Genomic DNA, 17,418 nt, shown 5'->3' with positions numbered 1-17,418 from the left:
TATTGCATAACCTAAATTGAAAATTCTATATTATAACCTAAAATGTGGCATGCGGTCGATGAATACTTACTGAATTGTGAACTTTACCGACTCTATTGTATAATAGGATGCCGAAATAGACAACAGTTCAATGAAGCATGGTCATTCGCGGATTTACGAGAAAATACTAAATGTAAGCTTACTCAAATATGAATTGTAATTTTTTTTCTAATCATGCAATAAATTTTAGCTTAAAAGTTGCCTACAGTCAAGACTGCTGAACGAGAGTATTTAATTTTAAACATCCCCGCGAATTGAACAAACTTTTAAGATTTATCTGCTTGATCCAGGCTAGAGAAGAAGCTCAACAAATAGCATAGTGAATCGCTCGTGCAGTAAACAGCGAATTTAGGATGCAAACTGATCGAACCTGTGGAAAATGCTCATCGGATGGCTTTACGGGCCAGATGATCGGCTGCGATTTGTGTGATATATGGTTTCATCCAAGTTGTGTAGGAGTTAACGAATCCAATCTGGACCCCGACAAGAGCTGGAGGTGTCGTCAGTGCGCAGATGACGAAATTACAGAATTAGCTAGCCAGCATACTCAAAAATCACTACGCAGCTCATCAAGCAGTCGAGCTAAAAAAGAGCTATTGTTGAAACAACTAGATGAGCAGCGTGTGTTACAACTAAAACAGCGAGAGGAAGAAGATACCATAAGGAAAAAGCGAGCGGAAGAGGATGCGACCTTTTATCAACAGAAGATGAGTATCATTCTGGAGGACGATGATGAGAGCAGGAAGAGTAAACTAAGTAGTAGGGCGAGTCGAGAAAAGGTTGTTACTTGGCTTAACAATGAAAATGTCGTTGGAGTAGTACCACCAACAAGTTCGTTATCCCTTGAAGCCGTCTCCAAGTCACAAGTAGCCCATCAACCTGAAATTATTACATCAGAGTCTGAAGTCCTGAACTCTACAATAACAACGGAGCAGCAAATGAGCGTTCCGACGTCTTCGTCTACCCCAAACTCGAAAAAAATAGTTCCTTCTCACGTATCGATTCATCGGGCGGAAGTACCATTCAAGTCAGCCATCCTTCCCACGTCTATTCAGTACCAGCCAGTTATTTCGTCTTGCTTGTATATTCGGCCTAACGGAGATAACCGTAGAACTGGTTATCGTACGACATCCTTGTTTCCGAATTCCAACGAATATAATCTGGGGGCTAGCTCTCGTGCAACTTCCTTGGTCTCAAATGTGAGTACGCAATTGCTGAATCAATATCAGCCAGTTATTTCGTCTTGCCTGCCTAATCAGTCCAGCGAATATAACCCTGGCACTGGCCTTTATAGGACAACGTCATTTCCAAATGTGTGTACACCATAGTTCAGTCAATACCAGCCAGTTATTTCGTATTGTTTGCCTGTGCCAAGAGTTCCCTCTCTCGTTGCCAATTTATCTACACTACCCAGCACCGTCTCAGTTTTATCGACACGAGTAACGGAGCAAGCCGTATCAGAGTCGATACCAATCAGTGAAATGGAAAATCTGTACCTACCACCGAAAACTGAGAGCAACCTAACGGGTGGGTTAGGCTCACAAGTTCAAATCCCAGCTGATTTAATCGGGATACCGACACATACAAAATCAACGAGTTCCGCGCTACCCCCGCCGTTAGATGTATCCCAACACATATTTCAACAGACAGACACACCATTTAATGCAGCACCCACTGGCGCGCAGTTAGCAGCACGCCAAGTGATGCCACGCGATCTGCCAATATTTTCTGGTGACCCACAGGCGGCCTGTGGATTTTCGGATGCAGAGAATCTAGCGCGACTTCAACGTTGTCTGAAAGGTCACGCCTTGGACACAGTGAAGAGCCGTTTACTGATGCCACAATCTGTTCCTCACGTGATGGAGACTCTAAAGAAACTGTATGGTAGACCCGAAGTTCTTATCCATACGCTGCTTGCGAAACTGCGAAAGGTCCCCCCACCGAGAACTGAGAATCTACAGTCAATCATAACGTTCGGAATGGCTGTGCGTAATCTGGTAGACCACATGTACATTGCTCGTCTTCTGGACCACCTTCGCAATCCGATATTGCTTCATGAACTGGTGGAAAAACTTCCGTCGCAGATGAGAATGCAGTGGTCATCGTATAAAAATTCGCATGCCGAAGTGAGCCTGGCGACATTCGGGGAGTTTATGACAGAACTTGTCGATACAGCTTCGGATGTAACGATCTTGACTGAAACGACCCCACAATCGAAACCCTGTAAGACAGGAAAAGATAAGCAAAGACTATACCTATATTCGGAAGCTGGAGATTGTCAACTTACAGTTATAAATTCAGACAATGCGAAACAAAAGTCGCAATTATCTTTAGAGATGTCCAAAAAGTGTTGTTCGTACTGCTCGAATGAGAAACACGAGGTAGCGGGATGCCCACTGTTTAAAGCCCTCGACTTGGATGGAAGGTGGAAGGCTATGCGTTCGAAAGGTCTATGTAGAACATGTTTGATCCCTCATCGAAAGTGGCCGTGTCGTTCCGGAAGGGAATGTGGGGTAGAAGGATGTCGCTTACGTCACCACATGTTGTTACATAGTCGACCCAGCACTGAAATTCCTACTGTTCAGAGTGGGACAAACGGAAAAAACGTACCCGCAAGGGAGAACGTTGCTCAACAAAATCATCACGCGACTCATGGGTTCTGCATTTTCCGTTATTTACCAGTGACGCTTGAGATGAATGGTAAACGGGTGGATACGTTTGCTTTTCTCGATGACGGATGTCAAACAACATTAATGGAATACGGATTGGCAACGGATTTAGATCTCGTAGGACCGGCAGAATCCCTTTGGCTTGGATGGACGGGAAATATAACCCGCGAAGAAAAGGGATCGCTACGAGTTTCAGTTAATATATCAGGCAAAGGACTTAAATATCAGTTCAAGTTGAACAATGTACGCACGGTACAGCAACTCAACCTTCAAGCGCAAACATTCCAATACAGCGAAATGAAAAAGCTATACCCTCACCTACGAGGTCTACCACTGAGTAGCTACGTCAACGCGGTTCCTAGGTTGATAATCGGAATCGAGCACGCACAACTGCTAACGTCTCTGAAAGTGCGGGAAGGAAAGGTACACCAACCAGTAGCCGTGAAGACAAGGTTGGGTTGGTGTACTTACGGTAAACAGAACGGAGATTCTGTGGCAATCGAACAACTAAATATTCATACGGAAGAAGAACAAATAGGAAATCGGGAGTTGCACGAGCTGATGAAGCAATATTTCGAGGTCGAAGAAACAGGAATATCGACACCTCTCGAATCTGTCGATGATATCCGAGCGCGAAAAATTCTTGAGAGTACTACGCGCAGAACCGATAACGGTTTTGAGACCGGGTTGCTCTGGAAGTTTGATCAACCGAAACTCCCGAACAGTTATCCACTGGCTTTGCGTAGACTACAGGCTTTAGAGAGACGATTCGACAAGGACCCGAATCTGCGAGTAAAAATTGTTGAACTGATCAAAGAGTACGAAGAGAAAGGGTATGTTCATTAAATTATCAAATACGAACAAGAATCGGCTGATCCCAGCCGTGTCTGGTACCTACCGCTTGGAGTAGTACGAAATCCGAAAAAGCCTGATAAGATTCGTCTCATCTGGGACGCGGCTGCGCGGGTGAATGGTTTGTCTCTGAATGATATGCTCCTAAAAGGACCGGACCTTATGCAATCGTTGTTCACTGTTTTACTTCGATTCAGACAACGATCGGTGGCAGTTTGTGGGGACATCCGCGAGATGTTCCACCAAATCCGTATTATTTCAGAGGATAAACAGTCTCAACGCTTCTTGTTTCGTGCCAGCACAGACACATCGCCGCGAACCTACGTCATGGACGTAGCCACGTTCGGCGCAACTTGCTCCCCCTGCTCGTCCCAATTTGTGAAAAACAAAAATGCTCGAGAATTCGAGCACCAGTACCCAAAAGCGTCCGAAGCTATTGTAAATGCACATTATGTGGACGATTATCTGGACAGCATGGATACAGTGGAAGAAGCAGTAAAGCTGGTGATGGAAGTGAAACATGTGCATGCGCAAGGAGGATTCGAGATTCGAAATTTCCTTTCAAATTCACAGGAAGTACTGGAACAATTGGGCGAAGATTCCAGATTTCGAAAGAAATCGATTAACTTGGAAGTATCACCCTAGGTACAGCGTATACTGGGAATGGTATGGAATCCCATTGCAGACGTGTTCACGTTCGATACGTCTCTGAAAGAAGACTTGGAGAAGCTTCTCGATGAGGATACCACGCCAACTAAAAGACAAGTACTACGGCTTGTGATGTCTTTGTTTGATCCTTACGGATTCATCGCTCATTTCATTGTACACGGTAAAATTCTGATGCAGCATATTTGGAGAACTGGTACGGGATGGGATGAAAAAATAGCCCCAGAACTACGCAAAATGTGGTCGGAATGGACTAGTCTCCTCAAGCGGCTGCCAGAAGTCGAAATTCCACGATGTTTCTTCGGTACAACAAACAGCAAGCTTCCGGCCAGCATCCAACTACACGTCTTTGTAGATGCTAGCGAGCTCGCGTATGCGTGTGTGGCATATCTTCGTATAGTCCAATTCGGAATCGTTCGCTGCATTTTGGTTGCTGCGAAAACCAAGGTAGCGCCATTGAAGCCAATATCTATTCCTCGACTCGAACTGCAAGCTGGCGTAATCGGATGTCGCCTGAGTAATGGGATCCGCAATACAGTCGATCTACCAATCGAAGGTCGATACATATGGACGGATTCCGCAACCGTACTAGCTTGGATTACGTCAGATAGCCGTCAGTATTACCCGTATGTAGCATGCAGAGTTGGTGAAATTTTGAACTATAGCGACGTCGACGAATAGTTCCATGTTCCCTCTAAACAAAACGTTTCAGATGACGCTACAAAATGGGGAAACGGCCCTAACTTCAGTTCCAGCTGCCGATGGTTTACCGCGCCTACATTTCTGTACCAGCCGATGATCAAGTGGCCGAAACAAGCTAAAAAACAGTGGACTACTAATGAGGAGTTACGCGCTGTTTTTTTCTACCATAGAGAACTACCGCAATTACTGATAGATATAAGCCGATTCTCTAACTGGAGCCGGCTGCTTCGAGCTGCAGCCTATGTATATCGCGCCTCGCAAAAATTCCGAGGGTTTAAAGTACCTGAACATTTGACAAGTGATGAGCTGCTATATGCCGAAAATCTCCTGTGGCGTCAAGTGCAAATCCAAGTGTATCCGGACGAATATTGTACACTACAATACAATAAACAGTACCTCGATACTCCACCGAAACAAATCGAGAAACACAGCGCACTATATAGAGAATCTCCATTCCTTGATGATGCAGGAGTAATCAGAATGAATAGTCGGATTGGGGCTGCGCCCACTGCCCCCTTTGAAGCTAAGTATCCAATTATTTTGCCGAAAGATCACATCCTGACACATCTCCTTGTTGCCAGCTATCACCGTCGCTTCATGCATATCAATCATGAGACCGTTTTCAATGAATTACGGCAGCGCTTCAGAATCTCTCAGCTTCGTGTGGTGATTAAGCATGTCATCAAAAGTTGCCAACACTGCAAGCTCAGAAAAGCAACACCACGAGCACCAATGATGAGCCCGCTCCCAGCAGTAAGACTAACTCCGCACATTCGTGCATTTAGCTACACCGGCGTCGACTACTTTGGCCCCATGCAAGTCAAACAGGGTCGCTGCTTGGTAAAGAGATGGGTCGCGCTCTTTACGTGCCTCACGATACGGGCGGTGCACCTGGAGATTGTCCATAGTCTGACGACACAGTCTTGCGTGATGGCGATCCGCCGCTTTATCAGCCGGAGAGGTTCACCCCTAGTATTCTACTCCGACAACGGTACGTGTTTCAAGGGTGCCAGTAATATGCTATCAGAACAAATCCAGACTCTTCATAAAAATTGTGCTGCATCGTTCACGAATGCAAGAACTAGTTGGTACTTTAACCCACCATCAGCACCTCACATGGGTGGGTGCTGGGAGCGGATGGTCCGATCCGTCAAGGCGGCTCTGTCTGCTATTACAGAATATTCTCGCTATCCAACCGACGAAGTACTTGAGACCGTGGTGTTAGATGCGGAAAGCATGGTAAACTCTCGTCCGCTCACCTACATTCCACTCGAAGATGAAAATCAGGAGGCTCTCACACCGAACCACTTCCTGCTTTATGGAGCTCAGGGAGTTGTGCAGCCGAAGACAGCATTTGTAACCGACGGAGTGACATTGCGGGACAGCTGGAAACTCACGCAATATTTAGTTGATCAATGCTGGAGGAGATGGGTTCGTGAGTACTTGCCGACCTTAACCAGACGCACAAAGTGGTTCCAACCGATAAGACCCCTGAGGCCTGGTGATGTGGTATACGTGGTTGACGAAAACAAACGTAACGGATGGAGACGAGGTCGAGTCGTAGAGGTGTTAGCAGGACGAGATGGACAGGTTCGGAGAGCAGTACTTCAAACCAGTGAGGGTATTATCAAACGACCGACAGTAAAGCTTGCTCTTATAGATACGCAAGCCGGGACTGTGAAGCGGGAATCCCCGGAACTACACGGGCAGGGGGATGTTAAGAACCGCTGTAATAAAACAGTACCGAACGTTTCGTAAGCTCCGAATGCTCCCCGCAAACGAACTGTCACCGAACGGAAGCACAGAAGAAAGCAAAGCAAACACAATGAAGCAAGTGTATAGTGTGGCTGCCTATTGATCTCCCGGAGTTGTTCCGCCAGTATTCGGACAAATACTGATAATTTGGAATTGTTTGTTGCTCGGAGGTGAGTCCGATTATGCATTCGCTGTCAGCAGTCATCGAGTGTAAAAAGCGAGAAGATATCTGCTTTAATACTACCGTATAAAATTTCCCTTAGCCCTCACGCTCGCCGGTAGACGGAATAGATTAAAATAGTTACAGAACGGATTGTCGGAAATACTTAGGAGCCGTGAGTGATAAATTTACTACTAATTTACAAGTTTCGAAATTTCTACATTTATATTTTCTAATTGGTAAAACTTGAATTTGATAACCTAAATGAATTTTATATATTGCATAACCTAAATTGAAAATTCTATATTATAACCTAAAATGTGGCATGCGGTCGATGAATACTTACTAAATTGTGAACTTTACCGACTCTATTGTATAATAGGATGCCGAAATAGACAACAGTTCAATGAAGCATGGTCATTCGCGGATTTACGAGAAAATACTAAATGTAAGCTTACTCAAATATGAATTGTAATTTTTTTTCTAATCATGCAATAAATTTTAGCTTAAAAGCTGCCTACAGTCAGGACTGCTGAACGAGAGTATTTAATTTTAAACATCCCCGCGAATTGAACACATAGGCTTAGTCGTTTTTCAAGAAATAGTAGCTTTTTAAGAAATTCCATTCGGAGGATCATAAATCAATCTAAATACTAAAATTTAGAGAACATTCTATCTGCATTAATTGGGGGAAGTAACTTTATGCGTTACTTAAAATGGGCAATATGTCAGATATACGATTTTGGATCAACAAAACTGGCGGTAACACAATCATTCAATCTTTCATTTTTTATTAGAAATCCATTTCAATAAGATATTGAACAAATGACCGAAATTATCGGTGAGGTGGCATCATTCCACATGCCCCTTTCGGCGAAATTGTATAAGGCGAAAGGACACTTTCGACAGAATGGCTATCGACAAAATGACTTTCGGCGAACCAGCCTTCGCCGAAATTATCCTGACCCAATATTAGAATAGTTTGTATGTATACTATATATTCATGGAGTTTTGGCACGTTTTTCCTCATTTTTTTCTTCGCGCTGATCAAACCAGTCTTCGTATGTTCGAACTCTAAACTGGAAAAGTTCTTGATGCTCAAATGATCATAGCACTGAAAAGTTAATAACTGCATCACGTAACCATGTATTACCTACTCGTTACTATTTTTATACTTAAACGTCGAAAGACAAAAGGTCGAATGACAAAATATCTAAAGTTACAAATCGTCGAATGTATCAAAAGGTCGAATATAACAGAAAGTCAAAGTACCAGATAGTCGAAATACCAAAACGTCGAATACAACAAAACGTCGAATATCGTCGAAGGTCGAATGCCACTAAAGGTCGAATACAACGAAAGGTCGAATACGACAAAATGGTAAATGGAGAGAAAGTCTGTAGTAGATTGTCATGAAATACAAAAAGGAAATGGTGATGCATCCTTATGCGCCAGAGCCGCATACACGAGGTAAAAGAACCGAAGCGGCACTAAGCCGCCAAGGTTTCCGCCTGGCCGATTCGGCCGCCGATCCGTCGTCGAAACCGGCAGCCTCTTGCATATGAACATGTGATCCACTCGTTTGCCCGATTTACTTAAACATAAAGCTTGCTTCATTTAGAATTGGAACAAACTTTTGATCATATTGTGGCGCTCCTAGTGGACGGATTTGGAAGTTCTTGGCGCCCACGTGTCGGGAATTTTGTCAGCTTCACGTATGATTTTTGACATTCCGCAAATCGACTGTACTTTGTAAACAATCAACATGGAAGCCGAAACAAGGGAAAAAATTGTGCACAGTTATTTGGAAAATCCATTGTGGTCTGCATCTAGGCTATCTAAACAGCTGAAATTACCCAGAAATACCGTATGGCGCGTTATCATACGGTATAAGGAAACATTGACGACGATTCGGAAGCCTCAAGCCAATCGTCGGTGTGGATCTGTCGACCGGAAACTACGTGGTAAGATTTTGAAGACGATTAAAAGGAATCCTAATCTGTCGGATCGTGATTTGGCCAGAAAATTCGGTGCTGCCCAGAGTACCGTGAGGAGAACTCGACTCCGGGAAGGAATCAAGTCGTATTGAGCTAGCAAACAGCCAAATCGGACCATAAAACAGAATAGTGTGGTCAAAATTCGTGCTCGGAACCAGGTGCTGACCAAGTTCGACGGATGTTTTCTGATGGACGATGCAACCTATGTCAAGCAAATCTCAGGTCAAAAATTTTACTTGGCAACGGCTCGGGGGGATGTTCCAGCCAAATTTAAATTTGTTTTTGCCACCAAATTTGCAAGAAAATTTATGATTTGGCAGGGTACTTGCAGCTGTGGCAAAAAACGAAAGTTTTCGTTACAAATAAGACAATGACATTGGAACTATACCAAAGAGAGTGTCTCCAAAAACGAATTTTGCCGTTCATCCGATCCCACGACCATCCCGTAATGTTTTGGCCAAATTTGGCAAGCTGTCATTACAGCAAAGTCTTTCAAGAATGGTATGCAGAGAAAAGGGTCCAGTTTGTTCCGAAAAACCTTAACCCACCCAACTGCCCCCAGTTCCGCCCTATTGAGAAATACTGGACAATCATGAAGAGGAGACTAAAGGCAAAGGAAAAGGTTGTCAAAGACATCAATCAGATGACGACCTGGTGGAAAAGGATAGCTAAAACCATGGACGAAGAAGTTGTGCGCCGCCCAATGAGCCGTGTTACAGGAAAAAATCGAGATTTCCTTCGAAACCGTGACGAATAATTTTATCCGTATTTTTTCTTAAAAGTATGAAGAAAACACTACATTTGTATAAAAAAAAGATCTTGAATTCAATAATAAATAACTGAAATACAGACAATTGTCTTTGTTCCCATTCTATCTGAAGCAAGCTTTAGTTTGTTTGCCTTTTTTAGGTCCGAACGAGCAGTACCGAGGTCGGACGGCACTCAAACCTGTGATCTACCCGCTCACGAACGAATCATTATATATAACGTATAGTAATATTTCGGAATATCTAAAAATCTTGTCTATTTGAATCTAGTGTCAGTGACTAGTACATTTCACAACGTCTTTTCAGTGACTGCCTTAGCTTAGAATGACCAATGGGCATCAAGTTAGGCAAATGGTACACAGATAAATTTTGTGCGCATTTCACTCTTTTGCAAATCATATATCTGTATACAGTGTTTGTGATTGCCGAAAAATTGACAGAAGCTGCTATATTGCTATCTATACATTCAGAGAGGATCTATTCATTCAGAGAGGATCTATCTATCTATTCAGAGTGGATCCCCACAGCAGCGTGCTAACCTTTGATGCTCAGAAATGTCATCGAGAGAAATTTGCTCTCGCATTGGCGTCTATTCTATGTTAACTGAGCCATGCCGGGCTTTTGTTGTTGCGATGATATCCGTCTCTCTTTGATGGCACTGATTCAATCGTGTGAAGAGTTGCTGGTGAGCGTTCTTTGATATGATAAAAGCCATCCTTGTCTGTATATACATGTTTATATAAGTGGTAAAGGAATGGATCGGATGACAGTTTCGATTCAACTTTATTTGTAAATAATATTTCATAAGTTTCCGAACTGCCTGCACGAAAAATGAATAATTCTAAAGTAGTTTTCCTACAGCGATTTAAGCTTTAGCAATTAAAGATTGACACAGTTCATTTCAACAAATAATTATGAAGTGCAATTACACAAAGCGGTAGAGATTACCAAAAACAATTTAAAATTTAGGAATAAACACTTTGCATCATTTTGCTACTATATCCCATTATCGACTTTTAGAGTCGCCTACTTTGCCTCCGTTTAACATTGTCGATTAATTTGATTGATATTCAGTGGATATATTCCATTTAGCACACCCAGAATTCACCCTTACATTGTATTCGACTTATTGTTGTATTCTATTTTCCGTTATATTCGACTTTATGTCCCTTTCGACTTATTGGTGTATTTGACCTTATGGTTATTCGACTATTTGCTACATTCGATCTTTCGTTATATTCGACGTTTTGTTTTTTTTTTTACTTTTTGTCTTATTCGACCATTTTACGTATTCGGCCTTAGTTAATTTGAAATATCTTTTTATTTGCATATGTCATTTTTATGCGCACAACATCAACCGGGGATCAACAGATCATTTTCGAAATTTCAGTCAAAAAATCACCGAAAATGGATTGTGACTAAATACACATGTTGAGCTAATAAATTCAAGTGTAATGAAAATTTATCTCAAATGTAATCACACTCGATAAGTAGGTTCTAATTTCTGTAACATTTCAAACATTGAAAACATGTTTCTAACTAAAATGTACACCTTGAATGCTCTTCAATTGTTATGATATTTTCATAAGCCACGAATCGTGATATATAGTTCCAAAGCAGTGACCTGGAAACACAGTTATAATCCTACCACTTCACGGCGTTGGAATTTTCAAAGTAACTTCAATTCCATCGAGCAATTTGCTTTCATCAAAAACTGCCATCGCAGTCATAGCCTGACGCAATTAATCCAATCACTTCAAATCTAATGAATTGGAATCCGTTACTAACCCCATTGACGCCACCAAAGAGCACCCAATCACTTTCCTCTACGGCAATTACTATCTGTCCAGTGTTTGATTGAATTCCGCTTTCGCCTTTCACTGATAACAAATGCTTTTCATACGTACATTTTCTCACACAATCGGATTTCGTGATTCGACTGACTGACGCTGCAAAATCGTTAGGGTTCCATACGGTAGAAGCAAACACGGCGAAGGACACCGCTAGAAACGATAACAACAGCACGGGTATGCGACGCTCCGTCAGTTTTTACTTTTTCCTCACATAGAGCACATAATTATCAGCAGGGAGCAAAATTTTCCTCCGCTTTGCACACCACTGCTTTCGTTTATTTTTCCTAGGACAAAATGCAAATACCCACAGCACTCCGCTTGATTTTGCTAGTCATAGTAAGAAAACGTATCTTCAACGCCCCTTCAATTTTTCCGCCCATTCATCAGATCATCCTGTTGGTCCAGACCAACTTGAGTTGGAGGAAGAAAAAATGTCTTTCACTGGCACAAAACTTGTATAATATTAACACAACAACACCATAGCTGTGGTCACTTGCAGAAACAGATAAGTTTCCCAACCAGTCCGGCACGGTAATATTTTCGAAGGACACCGCTTTCCGGAAGCACACCCGTCACCGTACGAGTGCCGAACGATAATGATATTTTACGCCCTGAACTTGAGTTTTTGAACCGGCTTCGCGAACGGCAGCATGATAACTGTCGGTTTATGAAATATGTTACGGGATAGTAAACAACAATGCAGACACAGCCCCGGATGACATCCAGTGGGTGGGAACGAAAACTGAGTTGGTGCTCATCGTGCAACAAACGAGAGACACTCACCGACCGAACATCGGAAATCGTAGATTCATTCGAAGCTGAGTTCCACACGATTTTCGCAATTTGTACCATGAGGAAAGATGCCGGCTTTAATGTTTACGGAAAATGAGTGCCTGGTACTGGTGCAAAGATGAAATGTATGGGACAACGAGCCGGGTAAGCAGGAAAGCGTCTGGTGTCTTACTATCATTGCGACGATGCGCTCTGTAAATTATGGCACCTGAGAACGAATGTATAATAAATACCGTGTTATATTTTAGTCAATTTTCTTTTCTTTTTTCGTGTATATTGTTTGTTGGAATGAGAATTAAATTTACATTTTTGACATTTAAGTAGAGTGTTCAGTCTTTAGTAATGACTTTTCAGTCGAATTATTTATATGCTTTGATCATTACTTTTAGGCCAACATTTGCTTCCGCAATTTTGTGATTTTCGTAGTAGGGAAAATTGATAAGTTACCTATGACACGGGAGGGACAAGAGTGACTTATAAATTATACTGATAAAAATTGACACGTTGACTTCATGCGCAAAACATATAAACTAGTGGTTCCCAAACTTTTTTAGTCGAATGCCCATTTTAAATGTATTATTTGTTCTACTGTTCACCAAGTATAAAAAATTATCAAAACTCTGCGACAATCAACATTTTTGCAGTTAACTCGGGATTTGAATATAAAATAGATAAAAATGATACTAAAATTATTTGTTTATTCAAGAGCCTATCGTTCAAACATTATGTAAGCAAAACAACAATAAAACCACACCCAACCGGAGAAATAAAGTGAGTTCGACTGGTGGAGGAATTAAGTTTTTGAGTGTGAAAGGGGATCAGCTGAAATTTGAACTTAATCGACCGTGCACATTCAGATCAAATACCAAGTTCTTTCCTAGCCGGAAGTCTTCTGCGTTGTGTATCATAAAATCCACAGTAGTTCAGTTGGCAGAGCGATTTCCCCGGATTGAAGAAAGTTGCGGACCGATTTATAACTGTCTCTGAAAGCTTATAACGCCAGTTTTTGGATTTCATTATTTTCATTTTTTTGTTGCGTATGTGAACAACACTATGATTTTTTCAAGAGCTCGCTCAAAAGTAACTTTTCGAGTCATTTCTTGTTCTGGTTTTACTTCTCGTGTGAGAGACGAAAACGAAAACATTTTTTATTTGCGAGTCTCAAGCGACGTCTTTCCACAGGGGAAATTACTACAAAAAATAAGTTTTGGTGATAAAGATGTGCATGACTGTATTTATTACATTTATTATTATTTGGTTCTATGATTGTTATACAAACTCCCAAGTGCTCTCACCCAGTAATAACTAAGCGATATCTAGTCCTGAATACTGGATTAGCATATTGAACTATCGAACAAGGTTTCTGGAATGTTATTTGGTTTTAATTGCCGCATAATGTCAACTATATCGATTTTGATTGGTTGAACCAATCAAAATCGATATAGAAGGTTTCTGGAATACTGAATCTGAACCTGGATTCTTGAAAGAGACTCTTTATCCAGATATGGATTCTGAACTTTAAGCAGAATCCAGTACTTATATTCGGAATATGGATCTGGATTCTAAACCTGGAGTTAGATTGTGAGTCTGAACTCCTGACAGAGACCTTAACCTAGATTATGTACCTGGATTCTGTGCCAGACTTCTGTTTCCTGAACTTCTGACAGAGTTTCCGAAACTAAACTAAATTCCTCAATTCTAAACTTGAGCCTAAATTATTGACAAAGATTCTGAGCCTAGACCAGAATACTGAACCAGTACCCTGGAGTTGGATATCCGACAAGGTTTCTGGATCTCAATACTGAACCTGTACATGGTTTTTTAACCAGAATTCTGACAGAGATTCTGAGCCTGAATCAGAAATCTACTGAGCATGGAGTCTAGACCTAGACCTGAACCTGATTTCTTGGCTTGAACTCTCGATGAAGGTTTCGGGTCTAAATCTGGAGCAGGATTCTAGAGCTGGATTCAGGATTCCTAACAAGATTTTTACTCAAAAAATTAAAAAATTGAAAGAGATACAGGGAATGCACCAGAATCGCGAACCTGGAACTTGATTCGGATTATGGATTCTGAACCTGAAGCTGGATTCAGAAATATAACTCTGGAATTGGATTCTTGGCCCAAATTTTAAAGCATGATTAAGGACCTGGTTTCTGGATCTGCATTCTGACCTTGGATCCTGATTCTGTATTCTGAAACTAATATAGAATTCTTTATTTGGATTCTGAATCTGGACCTGGATTCTGTACATGGATTCTAGGCCAAGATTTGAATTCCAGACCAAGAATCCGTACTATAATTGGAACTCAGAACCTATACCTGGATTGAGTAACTTGACCTAACTTCTGAACATGAATTTGTGATCTGAGCGTAGAGTCTGAATTCTGAACCAAAAATCGGGACCTCGATTCTGGACCGGAATTCTTAGTCTGGATCTGAATTCTGAATTCTGGACCTAGTTTCAGAACATGGAGCTGGCTTCTTGAATGAAAATCTGGATCCGAATTTTAGGCCTGCATTTTTGGATCTGGGATATAGACCATAACTCCTGACAGGAATACATAGGTTTTCGTGTGTTTTGGACATAAGTTGTGATCCCAGGCCTAGATTATGGGTCTGGATTCTTGACTGAAATTTTAGATTGGAACCGAAAAGCAGGATTCTGGGTCTGAATTCCGAACATGAATCTGAACTCAGGATTCTAAACATGATTTTTGACTCGAACTCTGAAAATCATTCTGAGCATCTGAATTCTGAACGTTGACCTGATTTTTTTCTGTATTTTGTATGAATTCAATTTGAAATATAGCCATAATATGAATTTCTTATGAAACATTTACACTATTTACACTCATTCTTATTTCACCAATTTTTGGTCATAACAGAACTTAAATTTTCATCACTTTCGTTCTCACAAATATCACAAGAATTGAATGATGCACTAATCACATCATTTTTGCTATTGATAGATTGGAATGGAATTGTTTTTCGCAATAATAGACATGTGGGTAGACTATATAAATTTGTGTTAAATTTACTCAAGGTCTTTCTCAGAAAGATTTTTTAAGTGTCGAAGCCCACTATTTACGACTCATTGCCCACCTGTTAACAATTTTGAGTTTACTGCCCACTGAAAATGAGCTAATGCCAGTAGATAAATCAGAAGATTCATTTGCTTTCATCATGTTAGTTATTCCAACAAGTTGATGTATAGTTGAATGCTCAAGAACAATTCCAGAAATGATCAACAAAGTCATCAGAACTTACACACTTCGATTCGAATGGAATTTTGCACACGTTTTAAGTATGACATAACAATTCTGCATGGACATAGAGACCAATTCGTGGTACCTTGGGAACTGTAAATTGTACGCAAATTGTGTTCAAGAAAAAGTTGTGATTTCCTACAACACTCCTACCAAAAAAAATTGTGAAAAAAGTTGAGGTCTTTTTCAATAATTAGAAAAACAAACGTAATTTTAATGTATACACGGAAAGAAATTATGAATTTTACAGGAGACATAATTCTACAAACGATACAATTCATAACTACTTAGCTTCTCAAATGACGCAATACTCCATTCGTACAGAAATTTACTGGCTCCGAGTGTAATTTGCACTCGGCTAGCAAGTGAGACTGTATGAGTTTATATGCACGATTTACCAGCCAAGCAGATATGTGCTTCTGTGGCTCAGTCGACTAACTGGTGTGCTTTATGATCTAATGTTTTCCGGTTCAAATCGCGTGGTTGCTGTCGATCTTTTTATTTTATTCCATTCCTTTAAAGCCATGTAATTTTCAAATCACACAATTATACATGGTCTTGAATATATATTTGTGTGAAATATGACGCTCCATTTATGTGCATCGAACTGTGTATTTATTGATATTATTTTAAACCTTAACCACATTTTGGTGCAAATTTGGTTAGTGCGCATTGAGAAATGACGAAGTTACACCTACATCAATTTACCAACATTTGCGAAGTTTCATGTTTTTGGTGAAAAAAATAGCTATTTAGATACCAGAATATAGTTCTAGCAGCCGTTCTCGAGATATTTAGACATGAATGTCAAAGAACTCGGTATTATTTGCACCGTTTAAACAAGTCAAACGTAATTCTAAACATATGAAAACAGTTATTCTAAATAAAATATACCATTTTATATCCCATACTGTGTTTGAAACAGAAAATCAATTACAGCATCGGAATGTAGTACCCTGACATTGAATTTTTATGTATATTTTGTAGTTTTCGGAGCTTTGAATTATAACACCATTGTTTTATTCGCTTGTTATACTTACCATATTATTTGTTCGGTAGTTATAATTTCTTCGCTCCACTTCAGTATTTCACGACCCTTAAAGAAATTACAGTCTGATAATGATTGGTACTGTGTGGAATTTACCAAGAGAGAATCGCAAGTTGACAGTTATCGCAGAAAATCGAATTGATGATTCTCATACTAGGTTGCAATATTTCAAAACCCGTATGTGGAGCATTCACATACATTTTCATAGACACAACTTATACAAAGGTTATATGCACATAGTTAGAATAAGCGGCAATAGTAAAATGATTCTATCACAATTATCCACTGCCCATACAGAATCGGATCGCGAAACGAGAATAAGCGACCGTTTGTTGCTTCAGAGAGAATCCCCACAGCAGCGTGATAATCTTTGATTCTCAGACAGATTATCGAGAGAAATTCGCTCTCGCGCTGGTGTCTATTCTATGCTAAATGAACCATGTCGGTTTTTTTGTGGCTGCGATGATATCCGTCTCTCTTTGATGGCACTGATTGAATCGTGTGAAGAGTTTCTAGTGAGCGTTCTTTGATACGATAAAAGCCATCCGTGATCTTGATTATTTGTAAATGTTAGAACCTTTTTATATGTTCATCTTGAATTTCCAGCATGTGGAAGCAACAATTTTATCAACTATCTGATGACGAAACAATTAGCAGACATGTCTGTTAACTCTATAACTTTTTAGTTGCAACAGCCAAGGCAAGAATCAATAATTGCACCTTTGTGATTGACGAGTTTTCCGTGTATATTCTCATCATTTACTCAATAGAAATTTCTATTTCAATAATTCAAATATATTTATTAGATACTTTTATTCATTGGTTGTTTTGATAAAATTCGAGAAATCG

The 17,418-nt window shown here is 40.6% G+C and overlaps 2 protein-coding genes across 20 annotated transcripts in view; one reads left to right on the top strand and one right to left on the bottom strand.

Annotated features, from left to right (window-relative positions):
* LOC131438867 (somatostatin receptor type 2-like) overlaps positions 1 to 12,098 on the bottom strand; it is a 209,766-nt gene extending 197,668 nt beyond the window's left edge. For 11 of the 19 annotated variants that reach the window (XM_058609225.1, XM_058609234.1, XM_058609218.1 and 8 more), the window contains exon 1: positions 11,396 to 12,098. The gene's annotated coding sequence lies outside the window, so the exon portion shown is untranslated. The remainder of the gene's footprint in view (positions 1 to 11,395) is intronic. The other 8 variants (XM_058609232.1, XM_058609239.1, XM_058609226.1 and 5 more) reach the window with 1 other exon arrangement.
* Positions 5,664 to 6,686, top strand: LOC131433879 (uncharacterized). Its single transcript, XM_058600487.1, has one exon. It carries the CDS (start codon positions 5,664 to 5,666, stop codon positions 6,684 to 6,686), a length of 1,023 nt encoding a protein of 340 aa, XP_058456470.1.
* Positions 12,099 to 17,418: the final 5,320 nt, after the last annotated feature.

Source organism: Malaya genurostris, chromosome 3 (assembly GCF_030247185.1).
Source record: "Malaya genurostris strain Urasoe2022 chromosome 3, Malgen_1.1, whole genome shotgun sequence".
Taxonomy (NCBI): Eukaryota; Metazoa; Arthropoda; class Insecta; order Diptera; family Culicidae; genus Malaya; species Malaya genurostris.
Note: the sequence above shows the minus strand (reverse complement) of the source record. Positions and strands in the feature narration are given on the sequence as shown.